General features: G+C 41.0%; 1 protein-coding gene across 5 annotated transcripts in view; it reads right to left on the bottom strand.

The window, feature by feature from the left end:
• The window catches only part of fli1 (Fli-1 proto-oncogene, ETS transcription factor), an 82,771-nt gene that overhangs the window by 53,765 nt on the left and 9,537 nt on the right, over positions 1-19,469 (bottom strand). For all 5 annotated transcript variants that reach the window (XM_078199239.1, XM_078199240.1, XM_078199244.1 and 2 more), the window contains 2 exons: positions 19,055-19,258; positions 2,089-2,157 (listed from right to left, as the gene is read on the bottom strand). In XM_078199239.1, coding sequence (XP_078055365.1) covers positions 2,089-2,157; positions 19,055-19,258 — 273 coding nt within the window. The remainder of the gene's footprint in view (positions 1-2,088; positions 2,158-19,054; positions 19,259-19,469) is intronic.

The raw sequence follows: 19,469 nt of genomic DNA, 5'->3' as shown, positions 1-19,469 counted from the left end.
CCACACCATGTTCAATAAATAGACAGTATTGATTTTGGTTTTTGACAAAAGAAAAAACCCTTGCTTTTTCCATGGTTAGGGGTTGGAATGCACTGCTTGATGGGGTAATAGAAAAAGATTCAATAAGTAGCTTGCAAAAGAAACTTGCAAATACTTGAGTGAGAAAAACTTGCAGTTATATGAGGAAAGAGCCAGTGAGTGAGACTAAACTTACTCTTCATGCCGCACTATTGTATGATTTTATCATCTACCTGTACACCTTTGCTAAATAAAATAGCCATATGTGAAAGTTTTGAGACTGTTCCATCTATTTCACAGAGGCACTTTGGCGCAATGGTTAGCATCCCTGTCTCTAGGCCAGAAGCTCTGTGTTCAAGTCCCACCCCAGGACTTGATGGCCAAGAAGTGTGTGAATTCATAATGTGACTGAGCAGTTTGATTATCAACCTACAAATCCTTTCAACTTTAGGTGAAATATTTCTGGTTTGCCATATGATGGAGCCTCTACCATCACTATCTATAGCTCCAGACTGAAAAGTGCATGTTGCCTGAATAATTTGTAACACACCACCACCATCTATTTCACACAGTTCTCTCCCAAAAATCAAAGAAAAATTGAGCTGCTATTATCTAATCATTCCAGGATAGATTTGAAACCATAGCATGGTGCCCCTCATCGATTGTTGCTACGGGAGGGCTCTGGGCATAAATATGATTTATCTTTGCTCTTTTAATAGGTTTAAAGTGAGGAAGGAGGAGCTACAAAAAAAATCCTAGGTCCATATCTAAAGTTTGCATGCTAATTCACTGTCCACCTAGAAATCTGAGTGTACAGTATCCTATTGAAAAGGCTAGAATTTTCACCATCCAATTTATGAAATAAAATATGGATTCACATCAGTCACATTGGAATTTCCTGCATTTTCAATCCTGGGTCAGGAATCCACACAGCATGTTCCAGATTTTTATAAGGACAGGCCAATTCATGCAGGTGTGGGCTTGCCTTTCTTAGGTGTGCTCTCAAAGCTGGAGGACCAAAGGGACACCAGTAGGCACTGATACATTATTAGCTGCCAAGGTGGGAGCTACATATTCATGATGAGGAAAAAGCGAATGCCTCAACAGGGAGGCACCCTTTGAAGAATAGGTCAATTTTCTTTTAATTTGGGCAGCAGCATTAATCGCTTTAAGATGGGATTTCCACCTCTATCTCAGGAGGAAGTCTGCCTTAGAGAGCTGCCAATCAATCAGGTGGCCAGCAGCTCTGTAGGACAGCACCACCAGCTAGGAGTAGTGGACACCTCTGGGATTACAAGCAATCCCACCATGCCGAGGAGCTCGAAGTCTAAGGTTAAGGCTCTCAGTAAAGGAAGGACTGAGGACTGGGTCTAAGAGACCAGGGAAAAAGTTAGAGCAGGGAATGATCTTGAGGGAGGCTGCCTCTGATGGGCCCAGGGACCCACAAAGGACACCAGCCCACATAGCTAATATCTGTTGGGATTCACACATGGCATGATCCTCCCCATAGCATGGGCAAAATAGGAATGGAGCATAATAAGTGGCCAATTAAGGCCTCAACAGGTAGGCCATCTGATACCTCCCCACCCCTCAAAATTTCAGACAGGTTGGCAGTGAATGGATATGTGGCAGGAAAGTCAGGCAATAGATTTTTTTTTCAAACAACCTCCCTCAAACCCGCCCCAACTTCAACCCCACCAGCGGGGGAGCATAAAGCCCAGTCCTATGTTACTAAATATAAATCAGACAGTTTCCATAATGGAGACTAATCCATGATGTCAGTTTTTGTTCATGGATGGTAAACTGATAATCTACTACAGTGAATCCAGGGTTTAAGCACAATGTGAACACAGGACGATATTGGAAATGAGCCTGTACATTAGACTGCCTGATGAAGTTTTCTTTAACTGGAGATTTGTTTGGACAAAGCAACATGTAGGTATTGATGAAATATTGCATATTATCTTTAACACAGGGCTACTGCATTCACCTCAACAAAAGCAGAAGTCCATTCCAGCTTTACTTCAATATTATTTAAAGAAAGGTTTAAAAGAAGAAAATTGAACCCACCTTCTTTGGCTGGGAGACGTGCTGACTGGTCAGTGTGAGATGACGTTGAATAGCTTAATGGAGAGCTACCTACAAAAGATATTGTAACCAGTTAAATAAAGGCCCACCACAACTATCTAATAGCATGCAAGTTGACTATAGTATCATTCTGTAAAACATCCCAGATTGGTAAAACAACACAGATTGCATGCAGTCCACATCCGAGTAAACACTTCATAGGACTTGCAAATCATGAGCATTTCATGGCTGATACAGCATAGGCAATTTCTGGTAGAGATCAACAAGTCTCAGTGCTTCAACAGATAACAAAATAAAACCACAAAGCTACTTAACTGACTTTCAAAAATATCAATTAAAATTATTTTACCTACTTAAAAAGCATTACAAATATCAAGTCAGATATGCATTGCAAGCAATATGGCATGATAAGTAGCACCTACGAGACTGACTATAATCTACCTATGATTTTGCGTTTTATCTAAACCTATGTTAGAATTTTAAAAATTTAGGTCACAAAATAAAAATAAACAAGTTGTATTTATGGAGCATCCTACACATGCTTTTGATATCACAAAGTGCTTCGCATAGTATCCATACAATGCAGAAAGAGGCCATTCGGCCCATCAAGCCTGCACCGACAGCAACAATATCTTTACCCTGCTAGTTATCCTGACACTCAGGGGCAATTTAGCATGGCCAATCATCCTAACCCACACATCTTTGGACTGTGGGAAGAAACCAGTGCACCCAGAGGAAACCCATGCAAACACACAGGCCTGAATTGAACTCGGGACCCTGGCACTGTGAGGCAGCAGTGCTCACCACCATCCAGTAAACACATAATTACTTTACCTTCAATGCATATCTGACATGCACATCCTGTGACAAGTAGTGTTCCACAGGAATCAGTGCTGGGGCCTCTTGTTTGTAATGTATGTAAATGATTTGGAGGAAAATATAAATTTGCAGATTATACCAAAATTGGGGGAATAGCAAATAATGAGGAGGATTGTCAGAGGATACAGCAGGATATAAATCGGCTGGAGACCTGGGCCGAAAGATGGCAGGTGGAATTTAATCCCGGACAAATGTGAGGTGATGCGATTTGGAAAGTCTACTACAGACAGAATGTATACAGTAAATGGTAGCGCCCTTAGCAGTATTAGCATACAGAAGGATCTAGGTGTGCAGATCCACAGTTTCCTGGAGGTGGAAACTCAGGTGGTCAAGAAGGCATATGGCACGCTGGCCTTCATAGGTCAGGGCTTTGAGTATAGGAATTAGAAAATCAAGTTGCAGCTATACAAGACTTTGGTTAGGCCGCATTTGGAGTATTGTATACAATTCTGGTCGCTACACTACCAGAAGGATGTTGATGTATTGGAAAGGGTGCAGAAGAGATTTACCAGGATGTTGCCTGGTTTAGAGAATATAGACTATGAAGAAAGGTTGAAGAAACTTGGATTGTTTTCATTGGAGTGTCAGAGGATGAGGGGGGACCTGATAGTGGTTTACAAGATTATGACAGGCTTGGATAGAGTGGATAGTCAGAGTCATTTTCCCAGGGTCGAAGGGTCAATTACTCAGGGGCATAGGTTGAAGGTGAGAGGGGGCAAGTTTAAAAGAGATGTAAGGGGCAAGTTTTTCACACAGAGGATGGTGAATGCATGGAATGCACTGCCAGAGGAGATGGTGGGAGCAGATTCTAAACAACGTTCAAGAGGCATCTGGATAGATACATAAATAGGTAGGGAATAGAGGGATATTGACCATGTAGGAGTAAGAAAATATTAGAGGCATCCGTGTTGGCACAGACCTGGTGGGCCGAAGGGCCTGTTCCTGTGCTGTATTTTGTTCTTTGTAGTAAAGTTCCCGAAAAAGAATATCATACAAAGAAGCTGCTAATTGCATGAAACTAGACTCCAACAGAAGCACAAAGTTAGTTCATAGTAAATTGGCCACTTGTTTTAAACCATTCCAGGTTGAAGTCAATGCAAACAAAAATTGTAAGTTGCAGAATGAGCTGACGATTTGTTATTTAATTGCTACTGGCATGGAGCAATTCACCCTCAATCACTTTTGTTGATGTTGGTTGAGGGTGGCTTTTAGATCTGACCATTGGAAAAGCTCTTTGTTTTTCTTCGAATGGTGCTATGAACTATTTTATGTTCACCTGAACAAGGAGGCAGGATTCAATCATACTTCATCTAAAAGGCACTTCCTCAGTCCTGCATTGATCTGTCAGCTGACATTGTCTATGGTTTCTAGATTGGTGCTTCAACTCACAATCTTCTAACTCTGAATTGAGAGAGCTACCAAACAAATGAAGCAGGCTGTTACTTAAATAGAGAGAGAGTTCCCTTCAATCTCTCTAGCTCTGTTGTTCAGCCTTCATTGAAATCACTTTCAGTTCCAGGTCATCTGACACAGTGCATACCACCTGTTTCACACTACCACAAACATTCGACAATTCACCAATGGTAAAGCAGCAAATTGGTTATAACAGATTTAAATAATTCTCATCAATTGTTTTATTTATTTTGCTAAACATGTTTTGTTTTGGTAAATCGTCTTGTTTTAAAATTAAAGGTAATTCAATTTTCTTTCCTCAGCCAACTTAGCTGTTGCATGAAGGTATTTACAATATACCAGAATCACTGGGTATGATTTAATGAGGCATTTTTCTTAAAGGATGCAAAGTGAGGGGACACAGGGGACTGCACAGGTAAAGACAGTTAGGACAGTGAGTAAATTATTTCACACTCCATCATGCTGTCACTGAGGAATGATGGTGCATATCTGTGCAAAATATTTTATCATATGTATCCTTCTACATGAAAAAGTTAGTGAATGGGAAAAAAAGCTCCATTCTGGAAAGATGAGAGTTGTTAGCACTGCATAGTAAACCAAGCATTACATGACACAGCTAGTCTGCTCAATCTCACCTATCACATAATCCAACTGACAAAACTAATCACCACAAGTAGTCAATAACAATACTTGCTCCCCACCACTCTTGATTTTATATGCTGATGTATTCATCATTGCTTCTGCTAAGTAGATGACCATAATACATCAAACCCATCTCAGGTTGAAAGCTATCAAAAACTTCATCCAAAATTTATGATTGTCCCTTATATCGCCACAATTCTTTACACATCATTATACCTCCATGTTGCATCTTCCATAGTTAATTCAGTTACAGGAAAACAAGGACCTATTACAAGTCACTATACTCAGCTCTGCAATTAGTGCATTCTAATCACCTAATGTGAAATTATCTACACAGTAGAATTAAATTGTAACCCTGGCTGGAATGCATAGTTTCATTTGCAGTCCATATTTTGGGATCTGTGAAATGTTACTGAGAGTAAAATAGAAGCTCACCACACTTACCTTAATGCTGCACTTTAAATGCTTATTTAAATTTTATTTTTATAATTCTGTGACGCTGACAGACATCACCCACCACTAAGAAACTGGGTCAACCAGATCCTGACCCATGGACAATGCAATTTTAGGACAATTGTCTGGACATGTTCTGCAGCAAAGAGGAACCATAGGGAGTCATGTCTGGCACCCTCGTGCAGTCTGGATGCAGAAATCCAGAGATCAAATGTGCCTCAGTGCCAAGCATGAATCTTCCATCTGCTGCTCTTCAGATTTTTCTAGGCTAGATTCCCAGCAGACAGTGAAATGGCTTCAAGACATGAAGCCTGAAATCCCTATTGTTGGTTTTCCAATCCAGCTACCTGATTTTTCCAAAAAGGGGGAGTGTGACTCACACATCCTAAAGTATTATGAAATCAAAATAAGGGAAAAGAACATTTTTTAAAAATTTATCTTTCCTCTGTATATCTATTTCTCTTTATCTCTTTCATCAGAACCCAATAATTTTACACCATTTTGAGAAGATCTCTTCCAGTATTGTTTCCAAATTGTTAACCCATGCTTCAACTAGAGTGGACCAACTCACCCATCACAAGTGAACATAAGTAGAGAATGAGCTACTCACAGGAACATTAGGTAAGTCTATGCCTGGCAGCTCACCCAGTGGTATGTAAGAATAGGGACATCACACGCCTGCTGGTGAGGATAGAGATTCTACTAAAAAAATACTCTCATTAAATGTGCTTCAGCCTTGATGTAATGTTGTCTGGGAATGCTCTACCTCTGATTGTTTTTTTTCTGTATTGAATAACTTAAGTAGGTCTGACCTAATAATTATTGCTTGCAACAAAACACAATTGACTATATCTCATAGAATCATAGAAACCCTACAGTGCAGAAGGAGGCCATTCGGCCCATCGAGTCTGCACCGACCACAATCCCACCCAGGCCCTACCCCCACATATTTTACCCGCTAATCCCTCTAACCTACACATCCCAGGACTCTAAGGGGCAATTTTTTTAACCTGGCCAATCAACCTAACCCGCACATCTTTGGACTGTGGGAGGAAACCGGAGCACCCGGAGGAAACCCACACAGACACGAGGAGAATGTGCAAACTCCACACGGACAGTGACCCGAGCCGGGAGTCGGACCCTGGAGCTGTGAAGCAGCAGTGCTAACCACTGTGCTACCGTGCCGCTCACGAAATTATTTCTAAATCTCAGCTGTTTGCCACCTTTGATTTCTCTTTGTTCTCATGTAAAACACATACTGAAATTGGACCATATCCTGTAACTGATTACAAGCATTATAACAAAAGACAACAAGGGCAATTTTGGCCAAATAATTTAGGTGCTAAAAATAGTGGCAGGAAGTGCATTGCCTGTAAAACCACCCACCAAATCTAAAAATTATGTTTGATATGAAGGGTGATCCACCAGCATTGTGATGACCCCATGTAACATTGGAAAAGCCAAAAGAGAGACCAACCAACCTTAAGCACTGAAAAGATGAGCTGCAGTGAAAGTTTACTCTCAGTTTCATGCAAGACCTTTACTGCCATCTTGTTGTTGGAGTTGAAGTCAGCACCAGTAACATAGCCCAGAGAATCATTAAGAGACTGATTGACAATTAAAATGCCTAATAGCAGTTATTAAACAGGCTGCACACATAACACTTCATCTAACGAGCTCTTCGAACAGCAATTAGCTGAACAGAAGTAAACATGACGTTGCTGAGAACACTGAGCACTATTTAAAAGTATATCACATTTAATTGTTCACTTGTTGCTGTAGTTTTGAAGAGGGTTTTTGAAACACATCAGGCGACTTTCTAGGGCAATCCATCATCAACAATAACAACTTACATTTATATTGATTTGATTTATTATTGTCACGTATTAGCATACAGTGAAAAGTATTGTTTCTTGCGCACTATACAGAAAAAGCATACCGTTCATAGAGAAGGAAATGAGAGAGTGCAGAATGTAGTGTTACAGTCATAGCTAGGGTGTAGAGAAAGATCAACTTAATGCAAGGTAGGTCCATTCAAAAGTCTGATAGCAGCAGGGAAGAAGTTGTTCTTGAGTCAGTTGGTACGTGACCTCAGACTTTTGTATCTTTTTCCTGACGGAAGAAGGTGGAAGAGAGAATGTCCAGGGTGCATGGGGTCCTTAATTATGCTGGCTGCTTTGCCGAGGCAGCAGGAAGTGTAGACAGAGTCAATGGATTGCATGCTCAATATAATAAAAATCTTTCACAGCAAAATATGACACCAAGCCATAATGAATAGAGGCTTTTTAGCAACTGACCATAAGCTTACTCAAAGGGATAGGTTTTAAGGAACATCTTAAAGGAGGAAAGAGTGGCAGAAAGATTTAGGAATGAATTAAAGGAACATAGCTATCTTGGAGGATTGTAGGGCTGGAGGAAAATACAGAGATAGTGTTGAGGGAATGGATGGATTTGAAAACAAGGATGAGAATTTTAAAATCCAGGCATTGGTTAACCTGCAACCACAGAGGTGACAGGTGAATGGAATTTGGTGTCAGTAAGAAAATAGACAACAGAATTTGGGGTAGCCTCAATTTTATGGAGGATAGAATTAAGGGGGAGTGTACTGGAATAGCCAAGTCTAGAGGTAACATGCCCATACTCAGGGGTTTCTGATGAGCTGAGACAGGGGCAGATTGCAGGGATGGGACCAAGGTGAAAACAGATGGTATTCGTAATATTGTGGATTCATGGTTAGAAGCTCATTACAGGTTAACGGTTGTGAACAGTCTGATTTAAATTCAGACAATTGCCAGGCAGAGGAATGGAGTCAGTAGTTGAGGAACTAAATTTGTAGCAGAAACCAAAGACAATGGTTTTGATTTCTCAAATGTTGGAGGGAATTTCTGTTTATCCAGTACTTGCGATTGGACAAGCAGTCTGATAAATTTTAAAAAGTGGAGTCGTCGAGATAGGTGGCAGTAAGGCTCATGTAAAAATTGATGATTTTTTTTTTAGATTATATTGCTGAGGGGCAGTGTATAGATGAGGAATAGACAGAGGTCAAGACTACAGGTGCAGGAGCAGGAGGCGAAGCCATTGCTATGATTCTGTCTGTGTGGAGTTTGCACATTCTCCTCGTGTCTGCGTGGGTTTCCTCCGGGTGCTCCGGTTTCCTCCCACAGTCCAAAGATGTGCGGGTTAGGTTGATTGGCCAGGTTAAAAATTGTCCCTGAGATGTGTAGTTAGCGGGTAAATATGTGGGGGTAGGGCCTGGGTGGGGTTGTGGTCGGTGCAGACTCGATGGGCCGAATGGCCTCCTTCTGCACTGTAGGGTTTCTATGTTTCTATGTTTCTATGATTAGATAGAGAAGAATGGAACAAGGTGTGTGAAATTTCACCCAGCTGAAAAATGGTGGCGAGACATTGGAGGAAGAGGTGTAAAGGCTGCAGACAGGTCTAGAAGGATACGGAGGGATAACTTGCATTTACTATAGTCACATAGGATGTCATTTCTGATTTCACCAACATTCTATCAACATTTATTCTGCAAATTTTCTGGGAATGTCACTCTATATATCGCCTCTCGCGATTGTACCAGGCCTGGATTTCTGGCAAGATCAGCCTCGCGCCCAGGAAGGATGCAAGGCTGATCTTAATATTTAAATCAATGCAAATGTTGATTTAAATATTATTAGTGAGCCCGGGACAGAATCGTCCAGACTCACTTGTCTGAGCGGTCTTACCGGGTGAAGGTCCTGCCCAAGGGGCACTGCCCTCCCCGCCCTCAACCTCCTGGGGGCCCTCAATGGCCTCCAGTCCAACCGGGAGGCCATCACAACTGGTTCTTATTGATGGGGACCATACATGATCCTCACTGGTGAGGATCTTCACTGGCGAGGCTGCTAATGCAAGTGAGCCCGGGCTCACTAATAATATTTAAATCAACATTTGCATTGATTTAGATCGTGGAAGCGAGAAATCGGGCATGAGCCCAATTTTTTGCCTCTCTTGCGATCTTACTGTCTTGCCCATCGACCAACGGGACGAGAAAGTGAAATTGCCCCCTTGATTTTTTTCTATTGTACCTGACTGGACACTTTTTAAGATTCACCAGATGAACAGGACTGCTTGGTCCTAAATGGAAGGAGGTGAAGCTGGGACCAGATACACTAGATGTTGGAGGGGTAAGGAATAGAGGGAATAGAAGAGCAAGGTGGATAGAGACCTCCATTGCCACATCTGAGAACTTACTCACACCTTCCTCAGTTCCAAAGCCATTCTAAAACCTGCTAGTGTGTGTCAACCAGCCCACTCCATAAATAGTGCTCCATGAAAATTGCTATTGTTAAACCTGCATGGGTTTGAATTAACACCTCCAGGCAAGTTCAAATTATGGTAATCAGCAATTAGGACCAAAACTATGTGCTATAACTAAACTTTCAAACAGGTGTATCTTGTTAGCACAGCACCCTTTTCACCAAAATAGTGGCATCATGCCATTTTGAGGTACAAATATTTCATGCTATTACATGAAATTTCTTTAAGGCATTGTTAATAGATTTATAAACAGCACCTTCATCAAAATAGCAAATGAGGTAACTTCATGCAAGCATAGTGCTTCACTTCTGAATAGTTGTTGGCTGTGATACTGTTCATGCTCCAGTTATACATTGCCTTCATGTAGTAGAACATTCAAGGGAGTGTTTTCAAACAAAATGTGACACTGAGGAGGTACTAAATATGACCAAAATGCTTAATCAATGAGGTAGCTTAGGAGCATTTTAAAGAAGGTGAGAAAGATGGAGGAGCTTAGGAAGGGAATTTCAAAGCCTAGAGTCTAGGCCGCTGAAGCCATGGCTCTATGGTGATAAATTGAGGATGCATAGGGGGCTAGAACTGGAGGAGTTCAGAGATAGTATGAGATGGTAGGGCTGGAGGTTACAGAGATGGGGGGGGGGGGGGTGGTGGGGGTGAGGCTATGTTCACACACATTTTTCCCCCCTTGGGGAATGGTGGGCAAGTATTGATAGACTGATTATCAACCTGCTGAAATATATCATGAACAGCCATCCATCACCACAAATTCTAGAGTGAAATTGAACACAGAGCTTCCAGCACAGAGGCAGCATGATAACTACTGAGCGACATGGCCTCCTAGCAGGGCTATGGAGGGATTTGAAAACAAGGATGAGAATTTTAAAATTAAAGGCTTACTGGACTGGGAGCTAATGTAGATTAGCAAGCACAATGGTGAAGGACAACAAGACTTGATGCAAGTTAGGAATGGGCAACATAATTTTGGATAAGCAGAATGTTAACAGAGGGTGCAAGTTGTGAAGCTGGCCAAAAGAACATTGCAGTCAACTCTATTGGCAACCAAAGCATAAATGAGAGTTTCAGTGGCAGATGAGTTGAGGCAGGGTTGAAAGTAGACAATGCCATAGAGGTTAAGTAGGAGCTCTTTGTGATAGGTGGGGGTGAAAGCTCATTTCAGGCCCAGCTATGAAATCATCATTGTAAATAACCTGTTTTTTTCCTCAAGTTATTTGAAAAATAATTGCAAGATACATGAATAATGAAGTAATTTATAATATTCTGGGTTGCTTGTTTGGTCTCCACATCAATTTATATTTAGAATTTGGTTTGCAATCCTTCATACAAATCCTCAATCCTGATTTTTCCCTTACTTCAAAATACATCCAGAAGAAAATCACAATTTCTGTATATTTCTCTTAAAATTATGTATCCAAACAGTGTAATTTGGAATTGATTTTCTTCAACTTTTTATCAAAGCAATCAATGTGCGTTATCCACATTCCCATGTGTTTTGTAGATTATCCACTGCTGAGCGGCAGAGAGTCAAGAACATCAAATGGCCCAAAGCTGTGGGGGATTTGTGGGGGAGGGGGAAGAGAGAGGGAAACTCAGATGCACAGTGTGCAAGTGGAACAGTTATATACAGAGAGGAGAATAGAGTCAATGGAACAAAGAACAGTACAGCCCTTCGGCCCACCAAGTCTGTGCTGACACAGATGCCTCTCTAATCTAGTATTTTCTTGCCTGTACGTGGTCCATATCCCTCTATTTCCTGCCTATTCATGTATCTATCCAGAAGCCTCTTGAACGTTGCTATAGAATCTGCTTCCACCACCTCCTCCGGCAGCACGTTCCAGCCTTTCACCACCCAGTGTGTGAAAAACTTGCCCCTTATATCTCTTTTAAACTTTCCCCCTCTCACTTTCAACCTGTGCCCCCAAGTAATTGACCTTTCGACCCTGGGAAAAAGACTCTGAATATCTACTCTTTCCAAGCCTGTCATAATCTTGTAAACCTCTATCAGGTCTCTCCTCGTCCTCTGTCTCTCAAATGAAATCAATCCAAGTTTCTTCAACCTTTCTTCATAGGCCATATCCTCCAAACCAGGCAGCATCCTGGTAAATCTCTTCTGCACCCTTACCAATGCATCAACACCCTTCCGGTAGTGTAGCAACCAGCATTGTACTCAATACTCTAAATGCGGCCTAACCAAAGTCTTATGCAACTGCAACATGATTTTCCAATTCCTATACTCAAAGCCCTGACTGATGAAGGCCAGCATGCCATATGCCTTCTTGACCACTTTGTCCAACTGAGTTGCCACCTTCAGGGAACTGTGGATCTGCACGCCTAGATCCCTCTGTATGCTAATATTCCGAAGGGCTCTACCATTTACTATATAAAATTTCCTTCTGCAGTAGACCTTCCAAATTGCATCACCTTACATTTGTCTGGGTTAAATTCCATCTGCCATCTTTTGGCCCAGGTTTCCAGTCAATTTATATCCTGCTGTATCCTCTGACAATCCTCCTCATTATTCACTACACCCCCAATTTTGGTATCATCTGCAAATTTACGAATCAGACCACCTACATTTTCCTCCAAATCATTTACATATATTACAAACAACAGAGGCCCCAGCACTGATCCTTGTGGAACACCAGTTGTCACAAACCTCCAGTTAGAAAAGTGCCCTTCCACTGCTACTCTCTGCTTTCTATGCCCAAGCCAGTTTTGTATCCATCTTACCACCTCACCTCGGATCCCATATGACTTCACCTTCTGTATCAGCCTGCCATGAGGAACCCTATCAAAGGATTTACTAAAATGAACCTATAAATTGCTAAGTACATTTGAGAGCAAGTGACAAACAGATCAAGGTTTCGGCAGACAGAGTGAAGTGCAGACTTTTGTAACTGCTGAGGTGTCAAAGTTAGAAATTAGTGAGATTGTGGGCATGAAGCCATGTGTTGGCATTGAAAATTGTAGACTGAGATGCTTAGTTATGTTGCATCAGCCTCAAGGTAGCAAGTTATTGTTGATTGAAAAATGGGATGGACAAATTTATTATGTTTTTCCCCATAACCTTTTCATTTATAACATGCTTATTAGTTCTAAATGTTCATTTTAAGTATATACAACAGAATGGATAGATAGCTGGCTTGGCTTCCATATATTAGTTTTTTTTACACAGAACATGACTGGGTTTTTGGGTTGGAATGTGGTGGAGGAGGAGTCTAATGTGATTAATTAATAACAAAATGGGGAATAATCTTTTAAAAATACAAGAGACTTAAATATTTAAATAATAAAATGCACATTGGCCAATAACACAGCAATTACAAAGTACACATCAGCACAAAAGAAATCCATTCAGCCCATCATGCCTTTGGTAATTCTTTGAAACAACTATCCACTTAAACCCACTCCCTTGCTTTGCTTCTGGACCCCCAACACTCTCTTTTCAAGATGTATTTGTCTTATTTATTGAGTAACAATTGGCCAGGTACCATATATTTCTTTAGGAAATATTTGTCACCCAGAGAAAACTTGCAACGAAGTATCAACACATGTTGTGGCATGTCAGGGTATCTGTGTGTATGTGTATCTACAATTTATTTAATGTTTTGATGAATTTATGAAGTATGTTGAGTGCTATGCCACATTTAGAGTTAAAATTATGAATCAACAAGAATGTCAAAACCATAAGATTTAGGGTGTTTTCTGTGAAATTTTCAAAAATGGGCCAGAACAATGAGTGAGTCACCAACTATCAAGGAAAGTTGGCATGGTTGAGGTCAGGATGAGTTATTAAAGACCTATACTGTGGGGGAGGCAATCAGTTTCAGTCCAAAATAGATTTAGTGTAGGAGGTTGTCATCAACATAGAGAATAAGAATTTACTTTGAGGAGCAACTTTTCATGCTGGAGAGGGAGAATCAGCCAATAACCATATCATATCCACCTTAAGAAGATCACATCCAGGTGAACAAAAATATTCCCTGATGATGATAAAGAGACGCTGGGGAAGTACATGAGAGGGAAACAGGAGGATATGATGTCAGGGTGAGGTGAAGTAAGCTTGGAGGAAACTCCCGTGGAGCATAAACACTGGTTTTGACCTGCTGAGCCAAATGGGATATTTCTGAGCTACAACATTCTGCAATGTACTTTGAATTGAATTTTACCAAATCTAAATCTTTGGTGAATATAATTCTATAAAAACTCTGATTCTTTAAATGAAACCAACCCAACTGGATCCTCTGCGGTACTGTACTTACTGAAAGGACTATCAGAATAATATTGCAACAATACCAGATGTGAAAACTTGTGGTTCTGCCCTGTTAATTAACCTCTTTCATGTGCTAAGGTTGTCTTTTGCTTTAAAGGGAGCACACTCCTTCTATTGAGTTATTATTCGGAAGCCCCAGTACTCGGCTGGTCCTGTCTCTTTAACTTAGATCTTCTCAGTAGACCATGATTATAATGAGTTTTAATCAAATATTTCATGTTGAAACGTATGAGGTTTATCCGGAAGTTTGTACGGGATTTAACAGCATGGCTCCTTAAATAGCGAGCGAGCTGAACGGCAAACCCCAACTACTTCTAGGTGGAAAAGCCCAAGAGCTAATTCATTTAAAGTTTAGAAGATTGAATGGATGAAAAGCTCAATTCTCACCCTCAGATCAGGAATATTAAGCAAATATTTAATCCTGAACATCATTGAATTTCACTATAATCTATAAACGGCCTGTCTCAAAAGGTGGACATGACTCAAACCCTTTAACCAATGTGTACACCAGCAATGATGCGAAATATAATCACCTTTAAAGTAAATATAATTGAAGAGAGCAAGCAAAAAGGCAGCTGGTATCACTTAAAGCCATTCGAACACTGTGACACCTGAGACAGGGTTTGGCAGAAACAGCAGCGTCTTATTATAATAGTCAGAAATTGAAATAAAGAGTGTTAGTCTGTATCTGAGGCACGGAGAATGCATCACAAGAGTATTTGCACAGTGCCTTATCGCGTGTTGAAAACATCGTAAGCCACTTCGAGTACAATGTAGTACTTGCTCCGATCTTGCAGTAGCATCTAGCTCAGTTGGGGAAAATCAGTGCTGTTCTGTCGATTTCCCCTCACCTTGTTCGGGTGCAAGGACAATCTTGCAGCACTGCTAGGTTGCCACTTGCATCTTGGCTATGATGCACAGAATGAAGTCTGGGTAAAACCCCAGAGCAGGCGCACCTCAAAAGCCTCAGTGAACTTGGTTTCTTTGATCTTATTATTTAGTTTATTTTTCCGTCTCATCACCTCTCCCTTTCCCTCTGCTTTCCCCTCCAGTTCATCCCACACTCTTCAAGTTAAATGATGTTTACAGAGCTGCTAAGCTGAACTATCACAGAAAGTAGTTGAGACCAAAACATTGTGTGATTTCAAGAATAAGTTAGATATAGCTCTGGGGGCTAAAAAGATCAAGGGACATGGGGGAAGGATATTGAATTTGATGATCAAAATGAATGGCGGAGCAGGCTCGAAGGGCCGAATGGCCTACTCCTGCTTCTAGTTTCTATGTTTCTATAATTTTCAATATTTCGGAGAACACAAAACTCTGGATTCTGCTGTGAAGCATTTGTAGACTGTGGTTACAAGACAAAGTGTTGCTGAATCTGCCAGAATATGAGATAAAGATAAATCTAGGAAAGTCGAAACTATTATATTTTAAAACTGTTGACCAAAACATATTTCAATAAAATTTAGCATATCTTACTAAACTAGGAGTTTGTACAACACAAACTCTGCTGCAGAATAAAGCATTAGAAATGCATTTCTGACATTAAGTATTAGCCTAAATATTTTTTTAAAATTCAACAAATATTATTCGTTTTATTTTGATGTAACATTGTACATGGTTTTATATTGGGTTAAATGTCATTCTGTTCTTAAATGCTGTCATAATTTGCAATATTTCACTGGATTGGATTTTTAATGTAGATGAATTAATCAATGTGGTCCATGAACTCCACGTCAGTGTGTATCTGTGTATTTGGATGTGTGGAGTTGGATATACCCCCCAGTGTGTGTGTACAACAGTAAGTGTGTGTAGCTGTGTGTTACATGTGTGTTTTTTGTGGGCATGTTTATAACACATGTGTGATTATGTATTGGGGTGGGGGAGGGTAGAAGGCAGAAGTCAGCTAATATTTTGGAGCTAGCAACGGAAACCGTACCCCTAAGGGCTAACTATAGGGGCAGGAGGTTTTGTTAACTTTTTTGTTTTAACCAGTGGACTGCCTGGTCGCTCAGATTAAACACTGAACAAGATGTAAACCTCAATATATATGATAAATTCCAGGTTTATGTCTGGAATTATTCTAGAGTTAATCCTTCGCATCCCGGTAGGTGTTGTGACTATAATTTGGAAAACCGGGTGGGTTTCAGTGGAGTCGGAACGAAGTCTCATCTCCGGTGCCCCGATATATTTTCACATCCTAAACCAATTAACACTCACGAGCCCGAAACCCCCAACCCCAATTTATTTTGGGGTTTGGAGGCACTCTGAGGATGAATTCCGACTCTTCTCTGGGATAGGCTAGAACAAAGGCAGTTCAGGCCTAACTGCAGAACGATGTCGCAGTCAGCACAGGATATGGCGCATAGGTAACCGCGACAGTATGCGGTCCCGCATTGAGTACACCGACTGCCCTCACGTCTGAGTGACATGAATTTCTAACGCCATACCTGGCTGTAATTATACTAGAACGCCTTCAGGTGTGGGACTGCTCCCTGAGAGAGCCCCAGCACAACTGAAATTGTTACTAATCTTATAGTCTATATGGATTAGCGCGGGCTTTAACATTGCCCAGAGAAGGAGATTGGTCTTTAGATCTGTAACAAATCTCGCAGAACATTATCAACCCTCTAGTAACATGCACCTTGTTGAATGACCATACCACAAGCTGTACATCTCATGAGCAATGGAGAACAGTAAGATTGTAACCCACTATTTGCACCAATATTTCATATCTAGAACTCAATCTCTTCCACTTCTATCATTATTTTCTACAAATACATTCCGCACTATTCAAAATTAGGACACTAAGATCAGGCAGATTTAACACACACTCAAACGAACCAAACTGTCATTGGGCAGAATTACACCGCGAAGCCCCCTTTCCATTTACACTTCAATTTATGTCAGGGAGCAACCACCATGTCTGGGATAGAGGATAGAAAGGGACAGAGAGGAGTCACAGTGGCCAACACAGTATATCACCGGGAGTCTAGTTCAAATCAAACTTTCAACGCGTTTTTTAAAAAAGCTGCAACTCAAATATATCAAGGATCCCGTGGGCAGTCTAATTTCTTCATCCCGAACTTTCATCGCGTCGAACCCAGTTCCAGCTCCACTGAAACCAACCTGGCTGGAACCGGTCTGCGTTAGAATATTCCCAGAAACACACAGCTGGACACAGCACAAAAAACAAGGCAGATTTTCAAAGTCTGAGAGCAGTGTCTTTGCAGAGAGCTTCGCGCAGAGCTAAGGAAATAACCCTCCCGATAACTGTACCGAGCTTTGTCTTTTATTCAGGCCGGGGAATGATGCAGAGGGAACAGGGATTATTTTCCGCATCTTCTTCCAGACACAGATCCATGCACTGCCTGTGGCTAGGCTATCTCCACACCACTTTCTTATAGAAAAAAATAGAGGTAATAGACAAAGTAGTCGCTTCATTTATAATACATATCAGCATCTCTCTTGCTGTCAAGGTTCCTTCCATAATCTGGGAAGACAATTCAGAGTTTCGTTTTACACGGAAAGGGCGGTTACAATGGTAAAGGATAAGGGATCAAATTATTCACCAATGTAGTAATCTATTTATATAAATTCGATTATATTTAATTAAAATAAACTGACAAAGTTATATAATGCAGAAATGTGCATTATGCTGCTTTGTATGCAGTGCATATTTTTACTGCAGCCGCACGCTATATACAAATGGCATTTTGCTGTGCTAGGAAATAAGAGTTATTAAAGGTACTGGGATTATTGACCCAGTTAGGTAGGGTATTAGGTGAGTAGATCTCTCTTGATGAAATCTGCTCTTGAAAAATTTTGAGGAAATCAAAGAGTTTCGTGAACAATGTGAATCAACCCTTGCCTCGGTATTACTGCTGGATATGTTCAAAGGAAAAGGCCACAATCCCTCAGGTGCCGAACAAATCGGCTCCTGAACTTGTTCGTGCTCTTCTCTGTAAGAACTTTGAACATGAGTTTGATGTATGGACGAATAAATGCGCTCAGGGTGGAACTCACTGATTGCGTAAATGCATTGGAATAGATATCTTTATCAGTACATATTTAATTACGGTCAGACGGTCTATGATAAGGTAATGTTATTATTTTATTGTTATTACCCACTTATATGCATTATTTAAACGAATCAGCAATGTACCCGAAATTAATTTCCGTGTGGACTAAAGTGAAATTGAATTGATTAATTCTTGATCAGACTGTTTTGGTTTATTGCATCAATGGATTGATACAAGAAACTAGAATTCCTGTTTTTGACATAATCAATTCTTCTCTGGGCCGTGTGCTCCCGCATCTACTATGTCTGCATCAGATCAAAAACAAGGCAATACGTTTAGAAAGTTACAGAGACAGTGAACATATAAGCCACACACAAACACATACACACATCATACACAAACGCAACACTTAGGTATAACACGCATATGCACAGCACACACAACACAGACACACACATAAACGCACGATTTTAGACCAGAAACGAAAATACAAAACTCCCCCCTGTGACAATGCTCAATAATGCAATGGGAATCGATACAGCTTCTGAACCTCTGGTGATAGAAACTGGGGGATGTGAGATTTTTCCACAAACACAAGTTTTGCTGAGGTAAAAGTGGACACTCAAAAACTCTGAACAGACATATTGCAGCTCGCACTGAAATTACCAAAACATCACCTTCAAAAGTTACAAACATTTCAAAACAGTCGGACCACACAGGACGTGTCGGTGAAATGCTTCATTCTGTATCTGCTAATTGGTCGAATTCAATTATATTGAAAAGCGCCGGCAACAAAGAATTTGGGAGTAGATTACATTCTGACTTCAACTCATGAAATCCAGCACAAGTTAACATCGCTTTAGTTAAATCTTGACAAGCCCAATTCGAGCAGCACTAACTCACTGACACTTTCAGTTAGACTGATGGTGAGAACTGGAATCGCACTTACTTTCCCTGAGGTAATTGAGATGTGAGAGCAGGACCTCGGCGTTGTAGAGGGAGGTCAGGCGGAGAAAGTCCTCCTTGTTCATTTTACAGAGTTCCTTGCCGTCCGTATTGTGAAAGAGGGACGTGTCGACCTCCAACAGCCCGTACTCTTTGATGGCCCACTCCAGCCACTGTCTGACGTGCTCCTGGCTCCAAAGAGTCGGATCTGCAAAGCAGCAGTCATTTAAATAACTCATCCAGAATCCTGAACAAACCGCACCAACTCCACAACACTAACTCCCCAATCCACACGTTGTTCTAGTTAAAGGGACAGTGTCATTTCTATATGCAGTAAATGCTGAGGCTTAGCTCCCACCAGCCGGTTTAGCAGCCGATATACTCAATCCAGATGTACGCAACCCACTCGGCTAATTTCT

The sequence above is a fragment of the Mustelus asterias genome, chromosome 27 (assembly GCF_964213995.1).
Source record: "Mustelus asterias chromosome 27, sMusAst1.hap1.1, whole genome shotgun sequence".
NCBI lineage: Eukaryota > Metazoa > Chordata > Chondrichthyes > Carcharhiniformes > Triakidae > Mustelus > Mustelus asterias.
Note: the sequence above shows the minus strand (reverse complement) of the source record. Positions and strands in the feature narration are given on the sequence as shown.